Source organism: Nicotiana tabacum, chromosome 15 (assembly GCF_000715075.1).
Source record: "Nicotiana tabacum cultivar K326 chromosome 15, ASM71507v2, whole genome shotgun sequence".
In the NCBI taxonomy this organism is placed as follows: Eukaryota; Viridiplantae; Streptophyta; class Magnoliopsida; order Solanales; family Solanaceae; genus Nicotiana; species Nicotiana tabacum.
The window spans coordinates 76,711,097-76,723,923 of NC_134094.1; the positions used below are offsets into that span (position 1 = coordinate 76,711,097).

General features: G+C 37.5%; 1 protein-coding gene across 1 annotated transcript; it reads left to right on the plus strand.

The window, feature by feature from the left end:
• Positions 1–11,689: 11,689 nt before the first annotated feature.
• On the plus strand, positions 11,690–12,199 carry LOC142169686 (uncharacterized). The gene has a single exon (XM_075231585.1). It carries the CDS (start codon positions 11,690–11,692, stop codon positions 12,197–12,199), a length of 510 nt encoding a protein of 169 aa, XP_075087686.1.
• Positions 12,200–12,827: the final 628 nt, after the last annotated feature.

The following is a 12,827-nucleotide window of genomic DNA, read 5'->3' on the forward strand; positions in this document are numbered from 1 at the left end:
CAACAATAACCAACAATAGCAACAACAATAATATAATCCAATATGAGCTTCTCTGATTATCTTAACAATCATATTGAGCGGCAAGCTTATTTTTACTAATAATAAAATATAAATTGAATCCAACTCTTATTCCATAAATGTATTTACAACCTTCAGAACATCATACTTATATGTACTATATGATTCCTAATTGAAAACATCCACAAAATGACTTCCAAAACAAGCCCCTACGCCTAACACCCTAACTTTTATCATCAATCACTTGTGTTTCATGTTTTCTTCTTCAATAAACTTAGTTAACACCTACAAAAGCTTAATAACAACAGCCACAACTCAAAACCCTATCTCAACTTAGTTCACAATAGCCCTCAATCACACCACAACAATAATAGAAACATTCTCTTATAGTCTTTTAACACTTTTGGTGATGATTTGAGTATATTTCCCTTGATTTTGGTCCTTGGGATCTTGGTGTATGTTAGAGAGGGTTTTGCAGAGCTTTAGGACACATTTTGGGTGAGAAATGACCCAAAATGAGGCTGAAACATCTTTTAAAAGATGTAAGGTTGGTGGCCATCTCAAGTGGGTCCCAACAAGAGCTGCTTACGCGGTCTCGTGAAAATGCGAATATCTCTCTACTCCGATGTTGTATCGATGAACGGTTTAATGCGTTGGAAACTGGACTCGTAGATCTTCAATTTGGTGGGTATATCACCACATAAATCCCAGTACATTGAGATAAAAGCTTAGTAACATTAGACCTAAAGTTTTAGTAAAATAATGAACATAACTTGCGATAACTTTTGTCGACTTTTGTTTCATAATTTGCTTGGATTCAAAAATTAACACACAACTATCACACGACTAAAATACCTTATAACATTACCTTCTTGTCATCTTAAGTACCCTAGTCGCACCCCACAAGTATGGGTTATAATATTCCCAACTTGCCAACTTTCGACGAAACTTATTTTCTTCGATTCAATTAGCTTCTTAAAATTCTAACCCTCATGATATTCCTTAAAACTTGCTTTAACCCATAATTATATTTGTAAAGGTCCTTAAATTCTCTAACTCATATTGATTTATTTAAGATAAATTCTAACTTGAAAGTACGGGGTGTAACACCCTTCCCCCATTTGGAACATTCGTCCTCAAATGTAAAGGAGTCTTAGAGGAGAAACTAGATCTTATGAATTTTACAGAAATTTCGATAGAGTCTCCTCTGCAAACAAGACTATCCCATTCCTTGTGTCCAAATAATTCTGCTCCTAAAAACATTATAACGCTTCAATTCTGAATATTATTTAACTATAAAATGAGTGTTGATCGAAATCGTATAACATGGGATAATAAAACACATGATCGTGTTATAGTCATCAAGAATTTTCTATCTGAAATAATTGAGGGTACATAGAATTTGTCTCTTTTATGGCTTCCCACTACTTACCTTCGACGTTCCTATTCCGCCATGATATCTTTACGGAAGTTACTTTCTTGGTCCCCAACTTGTGGATACGTGGATCTAAAATAGCAACTAGAACCTCTTTGTAAGACAAGTTATCTATAATCCAAACCTCATGTGCTTTTGCAGCATAGATTCCTGATTAATTTATAGCTACTAGAATCTTCTCATAAGATCGATCCTTTATTACTTGTATATCATTTCATGCATTTCTTCAATATCCGAACATGATAATCAGGTGAACGGATCTTAATTCTGAGGGAAAATTAACTTTAGTCCCTTCTTTGGGTAGTCTGGACGTGGCTTTATATATGTCTTGATTAGCCTGTCCCATTAAGTTATTATGCTCTTCATGAGCGAAGTTTTCAAGAAGGCCTCATTATCAACTCGAGAGTTCCTTAAGTCTCATCGTCGCGTTTTGGGGTCCGATTTATGATGCTTCTAAGCACAAACACTCTTGAAATCGGCTGACTTTTCTATAACTTGATACGTTAGATCATGTCGAATAATTCTATCTTTCAAACTGCCTTATGGGGAATCTACATTTCCTTCTGCATCATGCTTTATAAGGAGCTACTCCGTGCAGTTTAAAATATTTCCTTTTGATCCTCCCGCATGTATAGATACTACTATACTTATTGTTGTGCACTACTTTATAGTCGGTAATTGATTATCCCATCCTTCCATAAAATTTGGCATCTTAACTTGTAACATGTCTTTGAGCATCTGAACTGTACGCTTTACTTGATAGAGTTATCTTACGTACCCATGTTTTTTGAGAGGGCTTTCAGAAGCTATCTGTAACTGAGCACCTCTATTAACCGTAATCGAGGTAGAGACATTTTGTACCGATCTACCTTCTTCACCCTTCCGTTTTACATAACCTTTAGTAATTTGTCCAGTAAAAGTAAACTGATTTTTGTCAAACTAACCACAGTCATCCTTGTGGAATCGAACTTTCTATATTTGTAATGAATCTTATGCCAATCTTTTCTTCTTTCTATATTGGGTTACTTTATTCGTGTCAATCCATTGGGTTCATGATGTTCTATTTTGTCCAATCAACAACTGGAATATTAAGCTACGAACCCTACAATGATTTCCTTCATATCGTCCTACCAATGTAATCCTTTGACATCATGTTATACTTTTGACGTTCCAAGATAAATAAAATAACGTGAATAATTAACCTCTGTCCCAATGCACAATCGACCATGATATTTCAAGATCCCTCCTTCAATAAACTCAAAAAGTTGTAGTTGTCTTTCGTCGAATACTTCTTTTAACTTTACCTAAAACGGAAATCTTCCCTATCTACAAGAGATAAATCTACCATATTCCTGGACATTATATTTTTATTAACTAATTCTGCCAAGCGTATTTCGAACCTGTTAATTGGTGAAGACCTCTAGTCAACCCCTTTTTTCTTTTGGGCTTGTTCATTTATTAAACTGCCTATGACTTCAACTAAACGCATCCATTACAATCTTAGTTCCTCTCTTTTTATTCTAGTTCTAAGCCATCTTTTATGAAACATGTACATGTATACCATTATGGTTCTCCATTCCTCCTTATTTTTCTCACCGCCCCTAGTTGTCAACAACTTTTTATTTGGCTTATATTATAATATTCCTTATTTGCAACCCTAATATAATTCCCACACATTTTGAATCCCTTGTATATATAGTTTTGGACCTCATCTATTGATTTTCATCTTCTTGTCACCGTATACATTGGACGTATTCTTCGTTGGTTAGGTTCCAATTTATAGAAGAAACTGACGTTGTGAAATAACTTACCTTCATACTGCTTCTTTCTACTTCGTACTTTCCTTATTGTCTATCCTAAGTCTTATCCTTGATGTCGACTTTATTGTTTCCACTTTGATGGTTTCTCTTCTTTAGATTTGTTTCCCTTGAAATATCGTACTAACTCCCTTGTTCTTGTTGTCATCTCGATTATCCCTAATTGCAACATTTAGACATTACCATGGTCTATCTTTAATTTCAAGAGTCATCGTACTCAGGTCCCTTTCTAACTCCTTATGATTGTTCTTCCTTCTTCTTTCAATCTCAACAATTTCCTTTGGAGTTATATCTTCCAACTTTAACGAATTCTTCATGTTAACATTCCCATGTATAAAGTGTTTGACTATGCTTGTCGTCTATTTATAAACCAATATTGTCTCTTTTCCATATCCTTTGTACCTGTGCGTTACTTTAAAATTGCTTATACGCCTTTCTGTCCCAATCCTCCAATCTTTTTGTTATTAAACAAAAATGCTCTTGACTTAGTACTTTACCAGCTCATCTTCCTCCCCTCGTCTTCCTAGTAGCTTACAATTATCCTATGGGTAACCTTTCTTCCTTTGAGACAATTTGTAGGGGTTTATATATGTAATGAGTCATATGTTCTTGCTGGTATGCCTTATTTAGATAATTTTAACTTTAGTTCACGTGGCTTGTCAAGGAGATCTTTATAAATTTCTTTTCGGGTTCTTCTCCCACCGATCCTCTTCCTCCTTCTGCTGATTCACTCATTCTATCTCTGCAATGCTAGCTAGTGCAAGAGTCCCTTGAGTCTCTAATTGGTACCTTAGTTCTAGTTCATCCTAAGACATCCTCCGATATCAGCACCTCGCATCTGTATAGTTAAATTGACCTTCCAATAATCCCTGTTAAAATTACTAATACACTTTTAATGAAAACGGGGCCCATATTGCTTTATAACCTTAGAGCTTATTTGCCTACGAATCTTATTGTACTCCCATACTTTAACTTACGTCATTCATAGTCTTCCCTATTCACTCATATTGCTCTATTTGGTTTCGCACAAACCTTTCACAATATTCCACTTCTCGTTTCTTTTGAAGTAATTTCCACAAAATATCCTTGATTCTCGACTTCTCGTACTCTAACATGCCTCATTATTTAGTTTTCTAATATTGCTTTACTTATCTAATCACGCACAAGTCTGCTATAACCTACCACCATCACTTGTACTGGCCCTCTTAGTCCATCCCATAGCTCATCAGAATTATCTCTAGGAAATATAGACATCTCTTGCTCTCTGAACTCCTTAAGTTGTAAATTTTCTGACCCTTCAAGGGCTCTATCACTATCACGGGCCCTCGGGTGACTCCAATCCTTTGAGGCTACAAACTGTGTCAATACATGTACTAATGTTCTTACATAGATCGTGTTGGTGGTGGAACTTGCAGAGTTAATAATGCTAGAGCCTCCCTCAGCTCCTCTAGTACTAGTGGAATCGGGGCTATCTGAGTGAGTGACTCACCCTGGTCCTTAGACGGATCTGTCTCAATAGAGGGCGTGCGTATCATACCCCCTACGAAACCTTCCTTAACATATTGGCTAGCCGTAGCTCTTCTGGGTAATGACATCTTTGTACAACATATATCAACGCATACGTTAGACTTGATTGCCTACAACTCCGCTCTTTCGCATGATCTAGAATATGAAAGGAAGGTATCAATCCTGAATTCCTTGAAGCCTCTTGTTTATAAGTGTGGAGTGCAACATACTTATAAACAAGACTCTAATAGACACGGCTTGTAGACATCCCTCAGATAGACCTGCTCTGATACCAAGTTTGTCACAATCCAAACCGAAGGGCCGCAATGGGCACCGGTGCCTTACTCAACTGAGTACCAACATAATGTGTCTTTCTTATCATACTATCATGCGTAAATGGGCAAGAAGACCGTCATGAGTTAACCAAAATAAAACATAAGGGAATACTCGACATAGGATGACCCAACATGATATACAAACTTATACATGTGACATATGAGCCTATAAGGCCGACTTGATCATTTGTACACTCAAAATATAGGCCGACAAGGCCATAAAAGTATCCATATACATGACATCTGTCTATAAGCCTCTAAGAGTACATAAACGTCATAAAGGTCGGGACAGGGCCCCGCCATACCAATCAATACATGTCCAAAGCATACTGACCAAATAGGTAACTCCGGAGCAAGTGGAGTGCACCAACACCTTCCGCTGAGATGATAGCCTACTAGGAGGACCGTCAACCTGTTTATGGGGACCTGCGGGCATGAAACGCAATATCCCCAAGCAAAAGTGACGTCAGTACGAATAAAGTACCGAGTATGTATGGCTAGAAAGCATAAGTAAGAATAGTAATGTAAAGAGAGAGAGAGAAGATACAACCTGTAACATCTGAGTACCTCTACGGGCTACTGACATGAAACCTTTAGAACATCATACTTATATGTACTATATGATTCCTAGTTTAAAATATCCATAAAATGACTTCCAAAACAGCCCCATACGCCTAACACCCTAACTTTTATCGTCAATAGCTTGTTTTTCATGTTTTCTTCTTCAATAAACTTAGCTAACACCTAGAAAAGCTTAACAACAACAGCCAAAACTCGAAACCCCATCTCAACTAGCCCTCAATCACACCACAACGTTATAGAAGCATTCTCTTATTGTTTTTAACACTTTTGATGATGATTTGAGTTGATTTCCTTTGAGTTTGGTTCTTGGGATCTTGGTGTATGTTAGAGAGGGATTTGGAGAGCATTTGGACGAATTTTGGGTTTGAAATGACCCGAAATGAGGCTGAAAAGCCTTTTAAAAGATGTAAGGTCGGTGGCGGTCTCAAGTGGGTCCCAACAGGAGCTGCTTACGCGGTCTCGCAAAAATACGAATATCTCTCTACTCCGACGTTGTATTGACGAACGATTTAATGCGTTGGAAACTGGACTCGCATATCTTCAATTTGGTGGGTATATCACCACATAAATCCAAGTACATTGAGATAAAATCTTAGTAACATTAGACCTAAAGTTTTAGTAAAATAATGAACATAACTTGCGATAACTTTTGTTGACTTTTGTTTCGTAACTCACTTGGCTTCAAAACTTAACACACAACTATCACACAACTAAAATACCGCATTACATTACCTTCTTATTATCTTAAGAACCATAGTCTCACCCCACAAGTATGGGTTATAACATTCCCAACTTGCTGACTTTCGACGAAACTTATTTTCTTCGATTCGATTAGCTTCTTAAAATTCCAATGATACTCCTTAAAACTTGTTTTAACCCATAATTATCTTTGTAAAGGTATTTCAATTCTCTGACTCATATTTATTCACTTAAGATGAATTCTTACTTGAAAATACGGGGTGTAAGACACTTTTCTTCTGTAACTATCATGGGCCAACATGGACACAACTCGTAATGTATAACTATAAGTAGGAAAACGTTGTATCAAAGAACCATCGTTCTTAAAACATGAGTACATACGGGTCGTCAAGGCCTCAAACAAACTGTACATAATGAACCTATATCTACAAAGCCTCTAAAAGTGTTTGACATCAAAACATGGTCGGGACAGGGCCCCAGCCTACCCATAAGTCTGTAGCAAAACTCTGACACCATGACTTGTAGAAGAAGTGGAGTCTTACGTATCCTTAGTCGAGTACTAACCTCATCTACTATGAGGGCTCGTTAAACTGATTTCCTACACTTGGAGGCATTAATGTAGTGTCCAAAACAAAAAGGATGTCAGTACGAATAATGTACCGAGTAGGTAAGGAAGTACTGAAACATAACGATAATACAACATCAATGAGAGAGATGTAAGAATCAACATGAACCTCAGAAATGCAGTGAGGGCCATGATATGCATAGTTATTATACTTATATATTTAATGCCTCTCTATGGGACTATTATCCTTATCATAACATAACTGCACATCTGACCAATGGTAACTGTCCGACAGGCCGTAGCTCTTTGGTAAATGCATAACTGCATAATCGGTCATAGCCCGATGGTTAATACATGACTGCCGAACCGGCCGTAGCTCATTGATAAATGCATGACTGCCCAATCGGCCCTAGCTCCATGGTAAATGCATGACTGACCAACTGCCCGTGGCTCGACGGTAAATGCATGACTTCCCAACTGGCCGTGGCTCGACGGTAAATGCATGACTTCCCAACTGGCTCGGTGGTAAATATGTAACTGCCTTATTGGTAGCTCGGTGGTAAAGTTGGAATACCATATCCATGCCCTTATAGATATTGCACATACGGATATATTGTCATTTTACTCGTTTACATATATACGTACAATGCAAGAAGAGCCTTTTAGGATTATTAGGACATCTTTCAAAATGACCTATAGTTGTTCACCCTCCGATTAAATTATGAGCATTAACATCTTTATCGTATGACTCAATAAGGACTTAAGAGCATACTTAGACATGCTTTGAATTACATTTTTCATAGGAATGAATAACGTAGACATCCTTAACTACTACGAGTAGAACCATTTAGGTAATAACATTACGTTTACGTTTCGTTACCTGGATCATGCCAAAATAATGAAGGGTTATCCTTAACATAATTTTGTTGATAACGAATCAATATACACTGCCCATATTACCTCAACCTACATCAAGGTATTAGAACTATGGTTAATACCATGGAAAACTCAAAACATATTTATAAGCTAGTAGCTCTCTTTCGAAATATTGGGCAACACTTCCCCTATATTTCCTCACTTACTTGAATTCAAAACATCACTAAACAACAACATCAACAATATCAACAATATCAACAACAAATCCTATCCATTCAGCCCCTCAACAATGTAAGAATAATTCCACAATTCAAACAATAGTACAACGAGTGGCAAGCTCGATTTATGATTAAACAACTAATATTTTAAACCTCTTCTTCCTTATAGAACTTATTAACAACATTAACCTAAACATATCCAATTATCTCTCCTAATTTGCATCTACAATACTACTTTAAAATGACCCTATAACAGTCCCACAAGTTCAGCAACTCAAAACTGATTTTTCAGATTACTAAAACATATTTCTAACTTGTTTTCTTTTCTTTTAATTCGAGCAACACAACCAACTGTACATAATTAAGCCTCTTCTAATGTAAATCATCCAAGAATTCAACTTTAAAAAAAGTTCATAACACCCCAGCAAAGACGCAATAACAACTGCATGCTAATTGTTTCGAAACTTACAAGTTCTAGTCCTTATAACCGAGCTACAACTCGTAGAAACTTAAACAAGGGAAGGAGAAGTATAAATCACCTTGAAGTGATCACAACCAGTCAAAAAATAGGTCCTATTCACCTAAAAACAACCTTCAACTCAGCTACAAGAAAGAGAAAGAGAAATAAGCAAGCAGTCCGGGTTTCTTCACCACTAGAATCACTTGTAACCTTCAAAATTGCTTAGGGTTTGATGGAACTTTTGGGAGAAGAGTTTCAGGAGATTTTCTCCTATGTTTTGCTCAGGAGATAACTTTGAAAATGTGAGAGAATCATCCCATATAAAGGCCCCCTTGGCCTCCCTCAATCTTCCCCTTTTTGGGAATTTATTTGCTCCCTTCATTTAAGCAAGCAGGTGACGCACCTACTTGTCATCTACCAGTCTGCGCAGTATAGCGAAAATATGAATATCTCTCTACTCTGATGTCGCATTGAAGAATACTTGAATGCTTTGGAAACTAAACTCGTCGACCTTCAATTTGATGGGTAGATTACTATTTAACTCTAAGTATATTGGTAATAAAGCTCAGCGACATTAGACCCAAAATTCAGTAAAAGTTATGAACATAACTTGTGACGACTTTAGTCGACTTTTGTTTCATAAATCGCTTGACTTAAAACATTCACACACGACTATAATACGACTAAAATACCTCATAAAATCACTGTATTATCATGTTAATCACCCTAGTCTTACCCCAAAAGTACGGGTTATAATATTCCCAACTTGCCGACTTTCGACGAAACTTATTTTCTTCGCTTTGTTTAATTTCTAAACCTTCCAATACTCTTGGTACCTATTGATCCCGATCTTAATTATTTGTAACCTACAAGGTGACATGATTAACTTACCTTACATACTTTCACTGATGATCTCCTTTTCGAGCTTACATCAATTGACTTATGACATACTTTTATGTATGAAAATATGAGGTGTAACAGTGATGAAGTAGTGGTATTTTATGTATGAAAATCCATGCACCAACCAAATAGCAATGAGGTGTGCTCTTTTGTGGACTTGGTGACCAATGTCATTGTTGATGATACTAGTGCTGCAATCAATTGATGTGATATGTTGGAAGTCATTTTGCTCAACTTTAATGATGATGATTTGGATGGTTTCATGAAGTATATGAATTGATTGCAAGGAATGTGGTCTTACAACTATGCACCCTGAAAGGTGTCATTGAATCTTGAGAATAGGAAGACTCCTCCTACACAACCTTCAATTGAAGAGCCACCGACCTTGGAGTTGAAGCTATTTCCACCTCAACTTCGGTATGAATTTCTTGGACCTTGTTCTAATTTACCGGTTATTGTTTCCTCTTGTTTGACTAACATGCAGGTAGATTCCACATTGGCGATCTTGAAAAAGAGGAAGAAAGCTATTGTATAGACTTTGGCGAATATTCGGGGCATAAGCCCCACATTTTACATGCATAAGATCAAGTTGGAGAATGGTGAGAAACCGTCCACTGAACATCAAAGAAGACTCAATGGGGTTATGCAAGAGGTGGTCAAAAAGGAGATTATCACATGGTTGGATGTCGGGGTTGTCTACCCCATTTTCGATAGTTCATGGACTTCTCGGGTCCAATGTCGGTGGTTACGAATGATAAGAATGAGTTTATTCCTACTAGAATGGTCACCATTTGGAGAGTTTGTATGGATTGTCATAAGCTCAAAAAGTCACAAGGAAGGATTACTTTCCTCTCCCTTTCATGGATGAAATGCTTGATAGGTTGGCCGACCGTGCCTTTGATTGCTTTCATGATGGTTACTCGGGATACAACCAAATTCTTATTGCACCAGAAGATCAAGAGAAAACCACCTTTACATGTCCATATGGTACTTTTGCTTTCAAATGGATGCCTTTTGGATTGTGCAATGCGTATACGACTTTTCAACGGTGTATGATGGCTATCTTCACTGGCATGGTGGAAGACTACCTTGAGTTCTTCATGGATGACTTTTCGATGGTTGGGGATTCATTTGATGATTGTCTTGCTAATTTAGACAAGGTGTTGGCTAGATGTGAGGAAACAAATTTGGTACTCAATTGGGAGAAACGTGATTTCATGGTTGAGGAAGGAAATATCATTGGCCATATGATTTCAACGAATGTTATTGAAGTGGATAAGGTGAAGATTGAAGTTATTTCTAAGGTTCCACCCCCACCTCGGTGAAGGGTGTGAGGAGTTTCTTGGGCCATGTGGGATTCTACCGGTGATTTATCAAAGATTTTTTTATAAAGTGGTGAAACCTTTGTGCAAACTCCTCAAGAAGGATTCCAAGTTTCATTCAATGATGATTGTATGAGATCTTTTGAACAATTGAAGCTTAAGTTGACAACTACTCCTATCATTACATCTCCAAATTGTAACTTGCCGTTTGAGCTCATATGTAATGCAAGTGATGCAGTGGTTGGGCTGTTTTGAGGCAACATATCAACAAATTCTTTCATCTGGTCTACTATGCTAGTCAGTTATACCGTTACGGAGAAGGAGCTCCTTGCTATTGTGTTTGCTATTGAGAATTTTCGCCTATACTTTATAGGTGCCAAAGTTATTTTCCACATGGATCATTCTTCGTTTTGCTATCTTACGAGCAAAAAGGAATCTAAGGCTCGATTGATGAGATGTGTGCTTTTGTTGCAAGAGTTTGATATTGACATTCAAGACAAGAAGGGAAGTGAAAATCAAGTGGCGGACCACTTGTCTCGTTTGGAGGAGGAGGGAAGGCCACATGATGACCTTGAGATCAATGACTCTTTCCTCGATGAGCAACTCTTGACACTTTCAATGAAAGAGGTACCATGGTTTGCGGATTTGGCAAATTTCCTTGTGATTGTTATCATTCCGGAAGAGTTCTCTTCAAATCAAAGGAATAAGATCAAGAGGGATTACAAAGACTACTATTGGGATGAACCATACCTTTTCCGGATTTGCACGGATGGGGTAATTAGAAAATGTGTGCCGGATGAGGAACAAAGTGATATTCTTGAGGCTTGTCATTCTTCGCCCTATGGTGGTCATCATGGTGGAGCACGAATAGAGGCAAAAGTTCTAAGTTGTGATTTCTATTAACCTACTCTTTATAAAGATGCAAATGAGTTGGTGAGAAGATGTCATGAATGTCAATGGGCTGGCAGAATTTTAAAGAACATGAGATGCCCCTTACAACCATATTGGAGATTGATATCTTTGATGTTTGGGGCATTGAGTTCGTGGACCCTTTTGTGAGTTCTTGTAGAAACACTTACATTTTGGTCGCAGTGGATCATGTGTCTAAATGTATTGAATCTATTGATTTACCCAATAATGAGGCTAGAAGTGTGGTGGCTTTCTTAAAAAGGATTATTTTCACAAGGTATGGCACTCCGCGAGTAATTATAAGTGATGGAGGGTCGCATTTTTACAACAAGGCTTTTGACACTTTTCTTGGCAAGTATGGCGTCCCTCAGAAAGTGACAGCTCCCTATCATCCACAAGCAAGTGGTCAAGTGAAAGTTTCCAACCTAGAGATAAAGAGTATTTTGTCCAAGACGGTGAATAAAAATTGGACGGATTGGTCTAAGAAGTTTGATGATGCTCTATGGGCATATAGAATGGCTTACATAACACCTATTGGGATATCTCCATATCGATAGGTGTTCGGAAAAGCTTGTCATCTTTAGGTGAAATTAGAGCACAAGGCAATGTGAGCCTTGAAGAAGCTAAATCTTGATTGGGATGTAGCCGCTAACTTGCAATATGTACATATGAATGAATTGGATGAATTCTGGTAGCATATGAGACTTCGTCCTTGTACAAAGAAAAGAAGAAGTACCTTCATGATAGGTATATTTAGAACAAGGACTTCAAGGCCGGTGATCTAGTGTTGTTGTTCACCTCAAGGTTGAGAATATTTTCCGGGAAGCTCAAGTCAAAGTGGAGTGGTCTGTTTGGATTTGAAGAATAAAAATAATGAAATATTTTGAATTAATGGTCACCTAGTGAAGCACTACTTGGGAAAAGTTGGTGAAATCCATGTGGTGGCGGTACTTTACTTCAAATTGAGGATGCTATGACATTGCGTCGTGCCACGACATTAAATAAGGCGCTTCTTGGGAGACAACCCAAGTTCTTTTCCTTTTTCTCTTTTAGATAGATGTTGTTTCTTGTTTTTAACTAGATTTTAAGTGTTCTGTAGTGATTAGTGTTAGGTATTGAGATGATGGATGAAGATGTGTCGTGCATGGAAAACTGCGAACTGCACTTTTATTTGTACGGCCACGG